Source organism: Haemaphysalis longicornis, unplaced genomic scaffold (assembly GCF_048455015.1).
Source record: "Haemaphysalis longicornis isolate Haplotype H1 unplaced genomic scaffold, Haemaphysalis longicornis Haplotype H1 scaffold_9, whole genome shotgun sequence".
NCBI classification, from domain to species: Eukaryota; Metazoa; Arthropoda; class Arachnida; order Ixodida; family Ixodidae; genus Haemaphysalis; species Haemaphysalis longicornis.
The window spans coordinates 44,785,215-44,803,350 of NW_027526460.1; the positions used below are offsets into that span (position 1 = coordinate 44,785,215).

Genomic DNA, 18,136 nt, shown 5'->3' on the forward strand with positions numbered 1-18,136 from the left:
AAACGTATACCCAAAGCACACAAAGCCACCCCAAATGAAATAAATAAGCCATCATCTAAGCGGGCTAGGGCGCTTATATCACAGCAGAAGCACAATAATTACAATTAGTCAGGTGTCTGTGCCACTTGCTATATCAACCTTGTATGACAGCGCCTTTAATATTCGCAACGCAGCCACTGGGCTCCACATTTTTTTGTATTTTCTGTCGCAAAAAGGGGGAATTCTGGAGAGGCACGCAGCTAATCCCAGCAGTTGCTATGTTTGCCGAAGGTAGCTCGGCAACGCGCAAGCGAGCCGACGCGTGAATGCACGCCGACTCTAAAACCCTGTCAAACGTGCCAATTTAGGGGCTCTTCCGACGAGCGTACTGGCTTAAAATGTAACTCAGGCATAGTGAGTCGGCAAACGCGAATGACATTTACCAAAGGACGCACTAGAGACCGAGTGTTATACTCGGATCCATACTCGGCTTTATACCCTTTAGGCTCGGCTTGACAGCTGTCACCGAAAATTAGTCTCTAATGTTCATGCTCCCTAAAGTTGTTGCTCTCTCTACCTCCAGAAAACAGCGTGAAACTTGCTCTACCGCGTGCAGAAGGCGATGTTCTGCGAACTTACAATGTTTAATGCTTTTAATTGCTGCTCCCCCCCCCCCCCCCCCCAGAAAAAAAAAAAAAAAAAAACAGCCCGAGATCACACACTCATGTTATCTATGACGGGCTTGAGGGCGAAGTAAAGTATTTGATTTCACAAAGAGAGGCGTTTAAGTAGATGCAGGAATGGAGAAGAGCACTTTGAGCGAGTGTTTCGACCCCCTAGATTCGCCGCTGTGGGCTGCAAGCATTACTTCTTTTTTTTTTGCGATAGAATGCCCGTTGACATAAAATAACTTGAGTGTTCATTAAACATTTTCATGGTGTTGTTCTGCATCGTCTCCCTGCGTGCGCAACGATGTAAAAATTCTCTCTTCCTCACACTAACATCCACCATTGTTTCTAGAAAAATCGTGTAAAGCTTCCAACGGTCATTGCGTTACTGCTAACGATGCAAATGCTTGCAAATTTTCACCCCTCCTCCTCCTCCTCTCTCTCTCTCTCTCTCTCTCTCTCTCTCTCTCTCTCTCTCTCTCTCTCTCTCTCTCTCTCTCTCTCTCTCTCTCTCTCTCTCTCTCTCTCTCTCTCTCTCTCTCGTTCTCTCTATGTATATCACGCTGGTTTGCCAACTCGGAACATGCTGTGTTTTCTTTGTTTTGTTTTGTTTTGTTTTTTTCACTGTTGTCCTTATTTCTGGAGACAGCGTTAATGACGCCGTGCCCCCAACAGCGTCAATCTTATTACAACCGTTCATCCGTTTCAGCTCCACCGTTCCCCTTCCCAAGTACACGAAAGCACGCGCGATCACATGCACGGCGAACAGGGCAGCGAAGCTTTGGGCACCACCAGAACGACGCATTGTCCAGCGTGCGAGGCCACTGAGGAGTCGACGTTGCCCTCCTGCTCTTACCGCTCCCCGCCACCGTTATTAATCCCCGGGCACAATGGCTTCCCGTGTTACGACCGACAAGAGCTAGCGCACGAAGTCGTATTGTAGCACCGCTGCCCGGTCGAACAAAAGGCAATGAAACCCCCCCCCCCCCCCTTTGCCTTCCAAATTATTTTTGCGTTATTTTCTTTTGGCGCTCCTTCCCAGCGATGTGTGGTGCCGAAACAACTCTTCAGTGGCGCCATCTTCTCTCGAGTGAGCGAAGCGATGACAGAGGCCATCTCGGAAGCACGCAGCTTCTCTCTGTTCCGGAGGAATTTCTTAACGACGTGGTGCAGGGGCAGAAAGGCGCCCCGTGGAATAACTTCCGGATTCCTCGCGTCGTGGATCGCAGCAGTACGAAGGAGTGTTATTATTCGCTTTGCGAAGTCAGTGGCTGCCAGGGCAGCATATATCCCAAACTCCGATGGCCTGTCATCATGGTAGCGAGCAAAAGTCTGCCGTGTGCCGTGGAAGACGGGGAAGACACGCGAACAACTCGTCTCGGAATCACTTCACCGTGGGACGAAGTAAGGACAGAAGTTTCCCACGCAGAGCGTTGTCTCGGATAGCGTGGCGAAGCAACAAAGTGATGTTCATTAGAGAAATTCATGGGCGCACCTGTAAAGTTGCGTGTGTGTGGTTGAGATTAGCCTGTTGTCAGCTATGCCTCCGGTACAGGTTAAGAACGACAACGGAAGTTACCGCTGTGCCTCATCACCGCAACCGGATGTTACTCCGCGCGGTGCAAGTAGCGCGTTACCGGAAATATCTTGAACATGACATGAACCTTTTCCGTGATTTCTGAACTTAATATACTTATAAGCTACTGCAGCGACACAAACAATGTGAGAAAAGGCAGGCGATATCACTCATTCATATCAATCTCTTTTGAATACGCGCGCGCCCGTTGACATCCGGGTCCTTCGCTTAGGCGGAGTGATACCGTACATGAGCTATTGCCGTTTTTAACTTCTTCCCGGGTATAGTATTTCAGCCGCTGTCTTACGCGCCGTCTTCATGAAGTATAAATTAATTTGCGGTTGCCTGCTGAGCTGCGTCTTAAAATCTGGCGCACGTGGTGCTAATTTAACATCTATTGCATAATAAGAAGGAATTCATTCGTAATCGTAAGGTTCCGGTTTTTCGTACAAAGAGACAGCAGTTAGCAGTGTCAACATCCGGAAAAACTTGCTCGCAATGAGTCGTCGGGATGGAGGAAGCAACATCCAAAGTAACTGCCGATAACAGGTTCGCCTTATTCATTGTGTTGTGGCGGCTCTGCATCAACAGCAGTGGAGACTTTATAATTTTAGCATTTTTAGACAAACTGAATGCCGTGGCATATAAACATATCCCCTGAAAAAAAAAAGAAAAAAAGAAACGCGCTAGAAAAAGGTAAACAAACTTCGGATAGCGTTGTGCCAGTTCCCAAGGTTTATTCGCCACTCGGTATGTGTGCCACCTTATCGCCCTCATGCACGCGGTCTGAAATGACAACCTTCCGCCGAATGTCAAGTCGCGTCGCTTCAAGACCGCGCTCCGGCATTGTGCAAAGCACTGGGCGACCAAAGAACGCGCCACCTCCCTTGCTTTCCACCGGGCCCATCGCGACGTCCACGCGCACCCTCCTCAAAGATGACACACATTGTTTAAGGACGCCGAGGCTGAAGAGAAAGAACAATATGTGTCTATGACAGCACAAAGGTTGGAACGTAATATCAGACACCTCCAAGAGCAGGCCATCCTTTCCTGACTTTAAAGGAGACGTCCGCTGACAGCCCTAATTCGCCCTGAACACTATAACTGTCTGTCGCGAGGCGTCTATTTTTCTGTCGCGAGCCCACTGGTGACCGTTATTCATGCAGTGCTTCTATTGTGGCAATGGAAACTGCAAACAATAGTCACGAATTCTTACTATGTCGATGCTTTTTTTCCCCTTTTACGATCTATATTTGTCCTTTTCGCGGGGTTATTTGGACATTTCCCACTTGTGTTCTAGTTCGAGAACACAAAGGACTTCAATCGAGAAAGTAGCATTGTTGCCTGCGTGGACGGAAAGTACCAAGGAATGTGTTATTGATGGCCCGTAGCCCAATTCTTTGACGGCCACTATAGAAACAATCAACCCGTAGGCTGAAGTTAAGGTATGACCGAATTAAAGCTGGCGTATTATAGCGGGGTGCGTGGAACGTGCAGCAGTTCATACATGCAAAGTTTATCTTGACAAACCTAGGCGAGATTTTTGGTTTCGATTTTTGAATCCGTTGTCAACACCCGCGTGGCCCCTTGCCCTTGTGAACATGCATCTTTGTCTTAACAAACAGCATAAACACGAAACAAACATAGACAATAGCCTTCCGAATTAGCACTTGTGGCCCGGTTCAAGGTTTTTCGAGATTTTTTCAGTGCAAATGAAACATCCGGCATATTTGAGGCAAACCAGAAGTTCAAGATAAACCGGAGTATTACTATTCTTTTAACTAAAAAACCACGTTACATTGGTCAAAAATAGGCATTTAAAAGCAAGACATTAAAGACATTAACAGTTGAAAAGGCGCTGACCCGTGATTTCGAGTCGAAGGGTGCGAACACATGTGTTCGGCAGGTTTAAATGGCACAAACAGAGTCAGTTCAGCGCGGTCGCTATTTAACTGAGGGAAAAAAATAAGAAGGCTTGGAGTCTGGTTATAGGTGCACAAACGCGCATATGCTCATTTCCCCACCGTGCCGACACCAGAACTAACGCCCGCAGCACCACGCGTCACAGTACAGACACCGCACCACGGCTTCAGCGGTTAGCTCCACCTCTACACCTTTGCTGAGCACATAGGCCGTGCACAAACTTACACAGGCCATCCGCTACTGCCCCGCTGCACTCCCACACTGCACAGGTGCGGCGCACGATGACGTCACACGTGCTCTTTCTTTTCCGGTGTACCATCGTTCGCTTACCCCTGATCGACGCGCGTCTCACTGAAGCTTCATACACGGATTTCGCGGATTGTTGCGATGTCAACCTTCATTGTTTACGCTGTTGACGTTTCCCAGGCTACGTGGCCCGGCTCGCTACAGCTAGTGAGTGCGAGACAACGTTCAGCGGTTTTGGTAGCTTCGGTGGTCGGTCCGTTCGACTCTTTTCCACTGGTCCATGACTCCTCATTCGCTTGGTCGAGAAATGCGTACACATATGTTGAAGCCCGGGGCAACACGCTCATACTAGTCGTATCATACTAGTCGTATCATACGGACTTGCTTTGTCAAACGGAAATATAAAAATATAACGGTCACCCACGACAAGTGTCTTTACTTCATTAATTACGGGCTTTCGATCCGCTGAGCTACGCTTAAAGCTATCTCTTTTAAGTTTCCTTTCTCGGCATCCAAGTTGGTATCTCGTCTTCCTATTTTATAAGGAATTCTCACGCAATGCCACCTAGCCCAATGGATGTGCACAAAGCCACATGTTCGCACACAGCACAACACTTTTCCTCTGCACACTTCCGTGCATTGCAGCGAAAGCTCCGGCTGCGCATAATCTAATCTGAGCATGCAAAACATCCCGTGCATCACGTGTGTCAGCTCGGCGCATCTACGTAACGCTCTGTAAAGCCATCATAAATCTCGAACGCAGCTCGATGGCCCACCGACTTCATTGGGTGTTCTAGGCATGCACAGTGCATCCTTCACTGCGCTCTCCAACTGCAAGGAACTGCGACTTCGCTTTGAATTTCAATTGCAAAGCCCAAGAGCACAGGTCACAGCTGTATTCAGTGCCAACTGGACAAACATCACCCGATTATAGACGAAGTATCTCTCTTACGCAAAGGTGCTTCTTTCGTCGGCGATTTTTCTGGCGTCATTTCTTGTGTATTCAACCAACGTGAAGACATTAAGTTGGGCTGGAGGCTTCGACAAAGATTCATACCCCCCAGATATCCAGCAGCGCGAGGGGAAGGAACTGACGCCGGCGGACAAGCAGCCCGGCTGATAACAGCCTTTGGCGGTGAAGGAGACCCGCGCGACCCCTTCGGCCGGCTATTAGATAGGCCGCGTATTTATTTCCTGTGAGCTCTCAACAGCCATGCAAAGCATCGCAAACGCAGGAGAATACACTCGATGCGTAGTTCTGTGCGCTACTATTTTGTTTTATTTCGTCGCCTGTCTTTATACTGTTTCCTTTGAAACTTACTGCAACCCTTTCCAAGACTACGCTTTCGCGTTTCCAACTCGCTTTATACGTCGCGCCTTATTTGAAGAGTGGGTTTGTTTTGCGCCCTTACTCGTAGCTCGTTTCCTAATCTTACCTAGATTCCCGACGCGACTCCATGGTCTCTGTATTTTTTTAGCGAGATACAGTCACTCGTCGGGCCTCCTGGCCATCCGAAATTAATGCTTCCCGTCTAGGGAGATTGAGAGCATGTTTATTCAACACTCTGGCCGCGAGATATGCTCATTGCTTATGGCCGCCTTTATATCAAATTTCCCGCCTTTATTTTTCTTTTTTTGGCGCGAACGGCAGCAAAACATGGTAAAGTAACCATTCGAAGTTGCAGGGCAGGCGTGGGTTCGCATATCCTTTGTCTGCGCGGAATGTGCGAGGTCCTCTGGAAGCGGTCGGTGTCACAGCTAAACTGAGCCGCTGGTCGTCACACGAGAACGGCCAGGGCGCAGCGGGGACAGGCGGAAGGAGGGGGAAGGGAGGGCAGGGGAGGCAGGTTTTCTGTTGCGGGTTTATGTCTGTCATTATACGGCTAGAAAATTCCTCCTCTTTACTAAGGGCAATTGCGGTGCGGTTTGGCTGCCGCCTTTTTGCTTTGTCCTTTTCCGGCAAAGAAGGCGATAGAGCAAGGGAGAACGAAAAGAAGACGAAGCAAGCCGTTGAGAGGGTGCCTTCCTCACGCAGCCGGACAGGTCGTCGCGTGCTGGGCGAGGTCGCTGCCATCATCGTTTTTAGGACCGGACCGGAGAAGAGGAGGACGGCTGAGGGAGGGGGGACAGTGCCTCTGCTGGAATGCCAGCGGCGACTTTGGTGTTTCGTTCCTTTTACGCTGCTTTGCAGCGTTTGTTCGGATGCACCGAGAGGCGTCAGCCCGTACATTTTAACCCGCTTTTGCACGCGTTTGAGAGCACGTTTTAAAACGCTGTTACTATGCCCCATGTTTTCCCCCAGGCTATATAGGCTTTCCCTGGAGGCGACCAAGCTCTGGTCGCTTCCAGGAGATGCAGCTCCTAGAAACACGCCAGGTGTAAGAAGATGCTAGGAACAATAAAATACTCACTAGCTGTTGATGTCCCTTGTCTGTACCCTCACTAATTGAACAAGGCAACGAAAGCGGACTAGTTAAGTGTGCGGAACAGTGGTGGGAAGATAACAGCCCTTTTAAACACAACGAAGAGCTTAACAGAATGTTTTGAAGAACTTTCAACGGGGGAATTACCGAAGCTCTGTGTCGCGGGTAGAAATAGCCGTTTCTATTGGACCACTCTGCTGACTCTCATGCGTGTGCATGCAGTTCGGTACATGTAAACATTTCCACGAACACAGGATGCGTTTTGTAAGCCAAGTTTCACGCCGGAAGCCTTCACGAAAGAACGAAACGCTGATCTGTGACGTCAGTGGGGCATGGCTGGACGTCCCGTTATACCACTCCAATTCATCGTCATGTACAAAGAAAACAAGATGGGCAATAGGTATGGAGTCTGTCGCATCTTGGTCCGAAACAGCGCGTTCAGGTGAGTTAATGTGGTGTTCGACAGAACTAGAACTCTTCATTGCTGCAAGGCACACGTCCTCAAAGGTGAATTGGCCGCAACGGAACTAAAAGTGGGGACCCTTTTTAAGCTCCCTCTCATCAGGCCTTCAGAAGGGGAATCACCTCAAAGAGGCGAACTGTACGCAAGTTACTGTAAACTGTAAATATTCTGTGCTTCTTAGTATGTTTAAACACTACCAAACTTACTTCCATTTTTTAATGGATATAATGCCAGTTAGGCAAGCGTACAACGATAGTCGCGAACTTATTTCTGCCTACTGCGCTCATTTTTTCTTTGTGATTTATCACCTAGCTGGAAGCCGCGGGAACTACCAAGAATGCTGAAGAGAATACAAAAGAGCTTGTACGACGAGAGTAAGCTTAAATGCGAAGAAAACAGTTTGAACGTGGAAACCTGCGTCAGTTCATGCATGGGGCCAAGTTAGTAACATAGTTACCGGATGCAGTTAAGAACGGTTGCAGCTCTATTTTCCTCGTCTCTTTTTACCGCAGAGTAGCATGTCGGCGAACTCATGTCAGCAAATCTCTCTGCATTTTCTCTTTAATAAAGACTCTCCCTCTCTCTGTCTCTCTTTCTAGTTACCGGACACATCCACTATGGCTGATAATAGCCACACATCGTTGTCTCAAATAAGCTAAGCCATGATGTTGACTCTGTAGAGCCCCATCACACAATTACAGTGTTAAAACGCAAACTGTTTCTTGTCTCATGCTATGTTCCCTTTAGGTGCCAATCAGATTTAACGGTAGAGCCTTGCCTAAGCCAATAGCGTATGCATCCGAATTTAGAGCATGCATATCCTTTTGAGCTGACCTGGTAATCTCAACTATTAAAAAATATGTCTTCCGTACATATTATTGTTACCGCTAAATGTTTGTCACATTCATGCGTCGAATTATTACAGGACAGTTAAGTTAAGCCTCTCCGAGTAAATATATCACTTACTCGCGCATATACACCCTCAATGACACCGAGAATTGCCTTTTTCAGCGCAAAAAAGGAAAGAAAGAGAGACACATTATCCAATCACCGCGTGGAACGACTTCTATATCCGGGCACTCTCGAGCTTCACACGGTGCACTCCAGTAAACGACAGGAATAACAAGACACTGCTAACGTGCAACGTTCACAGAGCCGGCAAAAAAAGGGAAAGACACGTCGGCGGAAGCGACTTACGATGCTGCGGCGCAGTTTCTGGAGCAAGTCATCCATCTTGGGCGGTCCCTGGGCGCTCGCCATGACGTGTGTTCGACGGTCACCCTCGGGGCTCAGCAGCCGTCGTCAGTATCCACGGGGGCTCGTCGGTCACTCGTCGATGACGCCGTCACACACGCACCGGGCGACCGCGTTCCTTCACTTCCAGCTGCTGCGCCCGGGAACGGAATCGGGGAACCGCGGGCTCCTGATGCGTGACGACATTTTGATGTTGCTCGCTCGCTCCCTTACCTCGGCCACAGTTTTTACGTTTACGTCCCCGATCGATTTCAGGCGTGCTTGTCAGCGCGCGGTGCATGCTAGGTCGCAATCCATCATGCTTGTCCCTATCCCTGAGTGGGTCGTCGGCAGCTGAACACTATCGCTCCGCGTACGCAGCTAAATACAACGCGCTCTGCGCACAAGGGATGCTGCCGGAAGGCTTTGCGCGGTATGTAAGAAAGCTGATTACGGCTTGGGGGTGTACCGGGCACCAACGAAACCTACGCACCTTATTCGCTATTTGGGAACGTGAACTTGCTGAGCCGAACATGAGGCACTCGGGCTTCGACCACCTGGGCACAACATATCACTTCCTGGTCTAAATACACATTTCACTGCTATGTTTTTGTTTTGAATAGCCCGCGAAAGGAGAAACGGTTCTTTTTTTCTCTCGCACCCCCTTTCTTGCATCGGGAATTAAGTGATGGTGTGGTGCACAAACTGTTCTCTGGGTCACATAGGATAAATTTTAAGGGTCTAACTGCAGTCACACTTTTGGCACAAATTTCGCAAGCTTCGTTGAGGACAGTGTTTGAGGCGCTTTAAATTCTCACGTGGTGTCACTAGAACATCGGCAGTTGGTAGAGTCTTGAAGAAGGTCACTTGCTGTAAACGGCGCAGCGACTCTAAATTATATAAGCTCTGTTGGGAAAGTCCCCAGGATATGACTCCAAATTCAGCTTACTGCTTTTTCTGATGTTCTATTTGTTTTGTGCTGATGGCAGACACGTTAAAGCCGCTACACACTGCTTCTTTTCACCTGTACCGTATGTGCGACCTTCACTTGACACCAAACAAAATGGCATTTCCATGCACTGGCTGAAAACGGCTGAAATTGCTGATTGCTTGACCCGAAGACGACGACGTGAACCATCCTGTGTCCAGCCTGGAAGTCCGGAGCCCAATGTCGATGCGATAACTGGCCACGATATGTGATAAAACGTCAACGTCCTACACACGCCCTGGACTGTACGCGGTTGGTTGTCACTGCATCAAACACGGGAACCAGGGCACTGCCAGACAGAACGAATGGTCGGCTTCCGTCAGGAAGCAAAGTCCGGCGACTTCCGGATCCGGAAGTGGAGAAAGCCCAGCGCAGTTGCAGCCTTCACTTCACTTGGCAGGCTACCGCACTGTCGTCATTCCGCTTCCCCGCGGAAACTCCCGTTGGCTTTGCCGATCCACGAAGCAGGCCATGGATCACGTGCGTCCAACCGAGATGCTGCACTTAGAGATGATTCCGAACGCTTATTCACAGGCCTTTACTGACGACGCGGTGCAGAGATATTCCGCACGACCCACGCGGACACTGCAGAACTGTTCCGGAGGCTCGGGCGGCAGAGTGACCGGAGCAGTTGCCGCAGCTACTCACTGGAAGCGGTTAGAACACAGATGGGGCGGGGAGCGTGTCGATGCCGCACTCGTGCATCGGACGGCGCTCGTCGGCGGGGTCGCTGGGCGGTGGGTGAAGCAGCGGCGGGCGAAGGGTGTCCGCCGCTACTGCGGGTCCGAGGAATGCTGCCTGCCTCTAGGGCTCGGCGTGCTGCGGGGCCCGTCCGCTGCTGCCGCTCCGAACGGCGCCCGGCGGCTCACCCTCGTCCATTCGCATCGGGCGGCGTTCCTCCCGAATCACCGTCTTCGTCCTGTAGCCGATGAGAGGACAGCGAACGTTAGCGTCAAGAGGGAAGGGGGATGGCCGAAACAAAGCGCGCATAAGGAGAACGCTCATCAGGTTGAACAAATAAACGTCTGTTGTCAATTTATCGGCATTGTCGATAAATTGCAATCTACTTATTTAAGTCTCTTTAATAGAACACTCGCTTCGCAAACGCTTTGTGGAGGGAACTTAAGTGATCACACTAACGAGGAACGACTGTAGTGCGTCCTCCACACACCAGAGAGCGCGCCTTTCGCCTGCCCGTTATGAGTCGGAGGCTAGCAGACGTTTAAGAGGCAGAAAACGAACGAGTTTTGCCATCTTTACACAATGGGGCTCATTTAGTGCCGTGCATGCATTCCTCTTCGCCATTGCATCTCTTACGCTCTAAAAACTAAGGCCGGGAGATAAAGGAGAGCTGTGCGTTCTACCACATTACATACGTGGAGAAGAGCGTTGACGACGTCCCAGGACTTAAACGACACTGGAGCCGTCAGAATACACCCGGTGGACATTAAAACGAATCCTGCAAGCGAAATTTACTCCCTGGTTCGTCGACAAGTGGGAAGCCGCTTCCAATTAAGAGAGTTCTCTCTGGGGGCGCATCAAAATGACTCGCTTTGTGGAGGTTACGCCTCCTTCTCACGGCACCAGCCGCGTGAAATGTTCGCACCGCGTAGGTTCCACGGCGCAAAGCCGTCGAGGCCATTGCCGCTCACTGGGCAGCCGAGAACGGAAGCACCGAGCTTCGTCCGTTGATGGCGCACCGAGTGCTCATGGACGTAATGAGACAGAGCCGAAGATCTCGCCGGCAATGGCTTGCGTCAAACGACAACGGCAGCCGTTTCAACCTCGGCGTAACGTCTCTTGTGTTACTCGCGGTTCATTATCAAGGCTTCCTGGTAGGGGCGTGTCACTTCCTTCCCTCGAGTTACCGCACTTCAGAGAAGTATTCATATTAGACAGCCGTAGCGAGGACCCATTTGGTCCTCTAAAATAAACGTCGTTACTTTAATTGTTACTCAGGCCCGGGCGGCGCTCTGCTCCTGTTTTAAGTGACCCTTGTCCAACAACGGGCAGCGTTAAGCCTTACCGACGCCGGCAAGGACGGGCGCCTTTCCCACAGGAGTCGCTCTTGATGTCCATTACGCTTTATGGACGGAAAACATAGCCTCAGTGCGCGTTGGATGCCGAGGGGAACAGAGTTTTGAGGACAAGCCATCGCACTGGACCGTACCAACTCGTGGAAATTATTCGTCAGTCTGGGGGAGCATTCTGTATTCTATTGCTGCACTCACGGTTCTGGGCAGCCATATGAGATCCTGCTTTTTTTTTTTTTTTTTTTGGCTGGCGTTTATTGCTGATAATTCTATTGTTGTGCTACCATATCTAAGATAAGAAACAGTTGACATCGCCTTGTTCAAAAGGGCAGTGAAGTCTTGGAGCGGTAAAATAAACCCCGCTACCGAACAATGCAGCAAGCAAACAAGTAGGCATTCCTGTCACGTAGCGGGCAGTTTTATTCATTTTTGGCCAATCACCCGCAGCTTGATATATTTGTACACGTTGGCACGTGGGTATATTTATATGGTGTTGTTTTAGTGCCCCATTCTGAAAAAAAAAAAAAAAACCCGCCGTTGTTGTCCGGGCAAGAAAATTGTCTCCACCGTAAAGAGCATATAAAAAATTCCTCAGGGCACTGAAATCTTAATCCTTACGTGCGTTGAAAGCGTAAGTCTAACGATACCTAACAACTTTTGCTGCTGCACTGTTTTTGCGTTGCTGTCTTCGCTTTCGTTTCTTTGTTTTTGGGGCGAATTCCTTCGACTGGCTTCTTTTCTTCTGCTACACCCGAGTTTGCGCCTTCGTCATAGCTTTCGTTTCTGCGTCTTACGGCGCGAATTACATTAGCAAGCAGACTGGCACATGCCACAGCTTTCCTAGAATCGATGTTCAGCGCGGCTGGTGGGCACCTGTTCTACTCACGTGCCATCACTATCAGGTGTCATGCAGCACGCACTACTCTACAACTCGGGCGTTCCCAATAGTTTTGCGAATTTTGAGAAGCGGGCCCATTAGCTGCTCAAAGCTCCCGATTCCTGGCCAATCTCCTAAGTGGGTATGTACCAGCAGGGGAGAACAGCAACGACATTTCTTCCACCACTTGCAGCATGCGTAGATAGCAGAGTGGTAGAACATCGGGCTTCAACTGTGGAGATTCTATAGCTTAGATCCCATCGGATCCCGCATGTGTTTATTACTTACTCCTTACAGCGGAGGCCATTTCCTTGACTGGGCAACAACAACGACGACGACGCTTTTTCGCAGAATGGAGGACTTGAGACTTTCGCCATAAAACACGTGTGATAGGATGGGATTTGAATTAGGGTCTCCGCAGTAGTAGCCCAAAATCAAATCGCTATCTATAGTGCTATCCGCACAGATTACCAGCGGCAGAACAAAAGTGGTTGCCTTTGGCTACGTTTCAATTTGCGGACAGTTTGGTAGACAGCTTACGCAGCAGTCTAACTAGACGTCTAAAAAGATAATAATTGGTATGGCGCAGCGGTCGCGAACGCAACACGAACGCAGACGACAACCTCGTAGCGGACATGTTGAAAAACGCAAGCCGCAGGATTCGTAAATAAAATTACCGTTATAAATACAAACATTACGTGATTTAAAACTTAAGCAAAATCGTTTTCACCACTAATAAATTATACTAATCAGTTCAATAAAAGAACAAGTGCTTTGGTAACAACATTATTACGCAAAAATGTGGCGCTTGCGTCACTTATATGTTAAGACAGGAAGGTAGCCTACATCATTGCTGATTTTGATGCCGTCTCCTCGAAGCAGTCTTGTTCGAATTGAAACGGGACTCCACATGGTGGACTGTCCGCGAAGACGGCAACGAAGTCGTCTAAAGGGGAAATCGTAACTCACCCTTTGTTGCTATTCCCATCTCGAACAACAACAGAACTGGAGGATTGACCTGGAATCGGGAGCTTTGAGGACTAACGTGCCCGCTTCACAGAATACGCCAAACGATGTACCCTAACCTTTTGATAAGCTTTTTTCAGCTTTAATTCTAAGAATAGTCGCACACTGCGCCCAGAAATTTGATGCATTTGGGTCCGGCTGTACTGTATAAACGCGAGCAATGTCAAGCCTGTCCCGTTCATGTACAATTCCCGCATACACGTCTGGGCAACACGTGGAAGCAGAATCTCTTTGATTGATTGAAGGGTTTAGCGCGCCGACGCGACGCACGCGATTAGGCGCGCAGTAGTGGAGGGCTCAGGATTAATTTTGACCACCTGGAGATATTTAGCGTGCGCCGAAATCTCGTACACACGGGCGTTTTTGCTTTTCGCCTCCATCAGAAAAGCAGCCGCCGCGGCCGGGGATCGCACCCGCAATCTCGTGCGGAAGCACAATCTAGATGCGAGGAGCGCCGGCGCAGAGAGAATCGTTGCAGCCAGCTCGCTATTGCGCATGCGCCTGCTTTGCAGCTGACGCAGGGACGCGTGTTTCACCGTGCCAAGCAAGATCCTGTCAAGAGGCGGCAAACAGCGAGACACTTACGATTACAAGAAAACAAAAACAAAGGCCTTATCCCTTCAAAACTAGATAGCGCAGCTGTCGCTGAGAATCATGCCTCCTGGCGCGTTCGTGCTTAGGGCGGAACTTGCTTTTCGTCTGCGTGCAGAGGACCGTAAACGTGGTGGTCATGTCTCCGCGTAGCCGTACACGTTTCGTCTCATTTCCGCACAAGTGCGCGCACGGGGCGCCGCCGCGATAAGCGTAAAAGGGTGCGTGCGACGCTTCGCGGACAGAATCGACCCCTCCTCACGGGATCGTTCGGTCGGCCCAGTTTAAAAGCGCAGGGCGGCACGAGCGAGACGGGTCGTTTATCATTCGAACCGGACACGCCGGGTCAACTCGCTTAGTCCCGTCTCGCGAATTTCGCGTGCGCGGCCGCGCGCAATCGTTTTCCGCTCGCTGCTGGGGAAGAACGTCTCGCGCGCGAATGCGCGGTGGGCGTCGGTGGTGGCGTGCCTTAATGTGGGAGCGGTCGCCCGAGAGCCGCGGCCAAGAAAAATAAAGGCTTCCTAGACACACGTTGCTTCGGTGTATGGCAAGCAGGACCCCCCTAAGAGCGCGCGAACAGGAGCAGATAACGCGGAATTCCGATCGCGGCGTACTAGTAATAAATTCGTCAGTAGCTTTCCGGTATGGCGATGTGGTTCCGCCGATAAGAGCGCGTGCGGGGGGAGCCGGAAGCGGACTGCATTAAGCTGCAACTCGTTGCGTCGCCACGATCAGTCGGGTTTCATCCGTAATACGATTGCCACTGGCGGCAACCTGGACTTGTCAATTTAGACATCTCGCCACGCCCGGAACCCCCCGGCGGGTTTTGCATTGGGAATGGCGACGATGATAGCGATATCGAGCTCTGCCAATTTAACGCCCCGTGTGTCCACTCTTCGAACATTGCGTAATCAGGTCGTATATGTACACGCACACACACCGCCACCTGCAATCAGGAACCCTAAGAGGTATTCCTTATTCCTTGCTAACCGGAACTGGTTTCTGGGCATAAAACGCCCTTAGCAATACCAGAGTCCTTGAAAGCATTGAAGGACCCTGACAGTACTAAAAGCCGTCTTCAAATTTTGTGCGTGCTTGCGTGTGTGCTAGTGCGCGCGGAGGCTCACCGCATATGCAAAAATAAAACGCACCCGTCAGTGCTAAGGATGGCATATGATCTAGGCTCCACGATTACCGAAGCAGAAATAATTCTCCTTAGGCCAAAACTTCGTTGATGATAAGAATAAAATTTCGCGGACAAATTATATGTTATGATGTACATACTTAATCACAGCGCGTAGTCCAGGTGGCGGAGAAAAAAATGGGCCCATCTCCCCGTGAGGGGGACTCGAGTAAATGCGTCGCATAGGGGGTCGGTGTATTGCGTTAACGTTTAGTGTTTGGGGAGTTGGTGGTAGTGAATGCGTTGTATCAGCAGCTTCTTGACGTAGTTTGATTGAGTCAAGGATATAAGGCGCGTTCGTAGCCTTTCATTCTGTGTCGGTTTTGTGGCGCAGTGGGAAGAGCACCATGTACCTCGCGTTCCGCCCACAGGTAGTGAATGCGTTGTATCAGCAGCTTCTTGACGTAGTTTGAATGAGTCAAGGATATAAGGCACGTTCGTAGCCTTTGATTCTGTGTCGGCTTTGTGGCGCAGTGGGAAGAACACCATGTACCTTGCGTTCCGCCCGCAGGGTCGTGGGATCGAAACCAGGCGCCGATAACTATCATTTTTTTTTATAGTGCAGGTGCTCGCTGTTGCGGACGGACGGAGGACGCTACATGTGAGTTAAAGAAATGCTCTGCATTAAAAAAAAATTAATCGTATAGTAGCGTAGTTTGCCTGAACTGGCATCGGAAAGGACAAAAATACAGGACGTCGCTACATAAAACTCGAAGTTTGTGTTATAGTCGTTATTATTGTTGTTGTACATTTTCTGATGAAACATACCCACGTGGGGGATTGGCCAAGAAACGGGGTGGCTTTTTGGCGTACCTTACTGTACGCATACGCACGCCGGGGATGGGATGAATATATCCTGAACGCGATCTTCCATTCCCTTGTGGCTACGAGCCTTGCACTTCCTGTGCGCATCTAGCGCCATCTACATTCACTTGGAACACTCCTCCTATTTCTTTCAGCAACCGCTAAACGAACCCCGCTGTTAGGCCTGAGCAGGCTGGGTACAATCGCGGGTTTTGGCGCGGACGGCTTGTTTTGACGCCCCAGAGTTTCCGACATTTTTGCAAGACCCGTGGCCTTAATTTTAACAGCAGAGCTGTTTAGGCTCGAGCACGCTCCACTGGCGCTTTTTTTTTCGAAACAAAACACACCAAGAAAAAAAATTCCTCGGCAAGCGACGGGTGACCTTCACCCAGACGCGTAGGGAGACAAGCCTCGCCTATGACGTCATATCTATGACGTCCTAGGTATGACGTCATTACGCGCCTTGTATCCTTGTAACGATTTTTTTCACAAATATTTCCCCATTCGGTCCCCCCTCCCCCCGCCCTGCGATCGCACGCCAAGTGCAATTGAAAGCCTCGTGTTACGAAACCTTAATCGCCGCTACCTCTCTCGTCACCATGGTTTACGTTCGCGCAGATTGCCCCTGTCAAGAGCACATTGGCAAAGCATGCGGGGCATCCATGCAGGAGCTAGAGCTTAACAGCTTCCCTGTAATTAGTATAGGCAGGTCACATTGCTTCGGATGGTTAGAAGCCCGCGGTATTGTCTTCACGCGCCGTGCACGTACAAACGGTAGCAGCAGCCGCCTTCGGGGTGGTACCGAGCGCGTGCCCGGAAAGGAAGACACCGGGGAAGTGTCTCGCCCCAGGGGCCTTACAAGGGGAAGAGGCCAACGGGTGTTCCATCATTCTGGGGCCGGAGCCTGGGGCCCACCGCTTTGTTTTAGGGCAGCGCTGTTACCACTAGTCGCTGCGCCCTGATATGTGGATTGTAATAAATTCTCTTTTCATCCGTTGCTTCGGGGGAGATGTGTCCAGCACTTCCCCCAACCGGTTCTCATGAACTGCCTCTCAAGACCCGTCTACCGCTCTTCCCCCCCATCATTACTTGCAACAAAAGGCGTAACAGTCTATACTCAGTGAATTTCGCGCTGTCATTGGATTGGATTAGGAAAACGCTCATTAAGCCTGCAGTAAAGCGCGCACGCGCGCTTCAGGTGTGGCCTACGTCGTCTTCTTGGCGGGTGCTCTGCGAGGATCCTAGCTCGCCGTTGCCGGCTCGCTGGGTTCCTGCCTAGTGACCTGCTGGACGGCCTGGAGTTGTGTGTCGTGGTGGTCACTCCGCGTTGCTTCCTCAAGCTGCGGCGGTATACGTCCTGAGTTAGCTTCGCTTGGATGTTTAGAGCAGTCTCATAGCATGTGCTCGAATGTGGTCGTCTCCCTGCGGCACACTCTGCCCTTGTCGTCGAGGTTGGATTATGGATACATTTTGTGGAGTAGCGCTGGGCTCGAAAGCGTTCTCGTTTGTAATTGCCTGAACAGGACGACCTGTCAAAAGATTGGCCGCGTATCTGCTCCCTTCGCTGCAAATGCCGTCGAAAGAAGAGCGCCTTCTGCCGCGTAAAGGCCTCTCTTCTGTCGCCCGCCCACCTCTAATACTCTTCCCCTCCCTTTGAATCCCCCCACGATAAACATCGAGGAAGTTTGCTGAAGTCAATTCAATTTTCTCGCGTTACGCTGCGCCCGCCAGCTACTGGAACCTTTTGTATACTCTTGAGCTGGGATCGCTGCCACGAGGTCCAGGCTTTCGCTAGCGCTTTTAACAGCGATGCTCTTTAAGCTGGCGTTGCGACGCGAACGCGCGCAAGAAAACCTCGCCGAGCGATCACGTCATCGCGCGCGCCGGCACCGCTCGACCTTCGAGAACACTCTGCCCAGCGTTCGTGGCGTGATCTCTCGCGTGCTCTTCTCCTCGCCAGTTCACGTGCGTTTGCGCCTGAAGTGGTAAGCACCGAACAGCTAGCGCTACAGACGCCGAGTTCGCGAAGCCGGTTGCCGCCGGTTCTAGCGCGTGCTAACGCGGCACGCTTTGGGAGAGACGTGAAAGCCTGCAGGCTTTAAAACAATCCGGGCCTGCTAGTC

At 50.5% G+C, this 18,136-nt stretch overlaps 1 protein-coding gene and 1 long non-coding RNA gene across 2 annotated transcripts in view; one reads left to right on the forward strand and one right to left on the reverse strand.

The window, feature by feature from the left end:
• Positions 1-18,136, forward strand: part of LOC144152679 (uncharacterized) — a 678,803-nt gene that overhangs the window by 574,450 nt on the left and 86,217 nt on the right. The gene's annotated exons all lie outside the window — the stretch shown is intronic.
• Positions 1-18,136, reverse strand: part of LOC144152676 (uncharacterized) — a 160,027-nt gene that overhangs the window by 123,228 nt on the left and 18,663 nt on the right. Inside the window, exon 2 of the mRNA XM_077684059.1 lies at positions 8,476-10,418. Coding sequence (XP_077540185.1) covers positions 8,476-8,538 — 63 coding nt within the window. The 5' untranslated portion in view covers positions 8,539-10,418. The remainder of the gene's footprint in view (positions 1-8,475; positions 10,419-18,136) is intronic.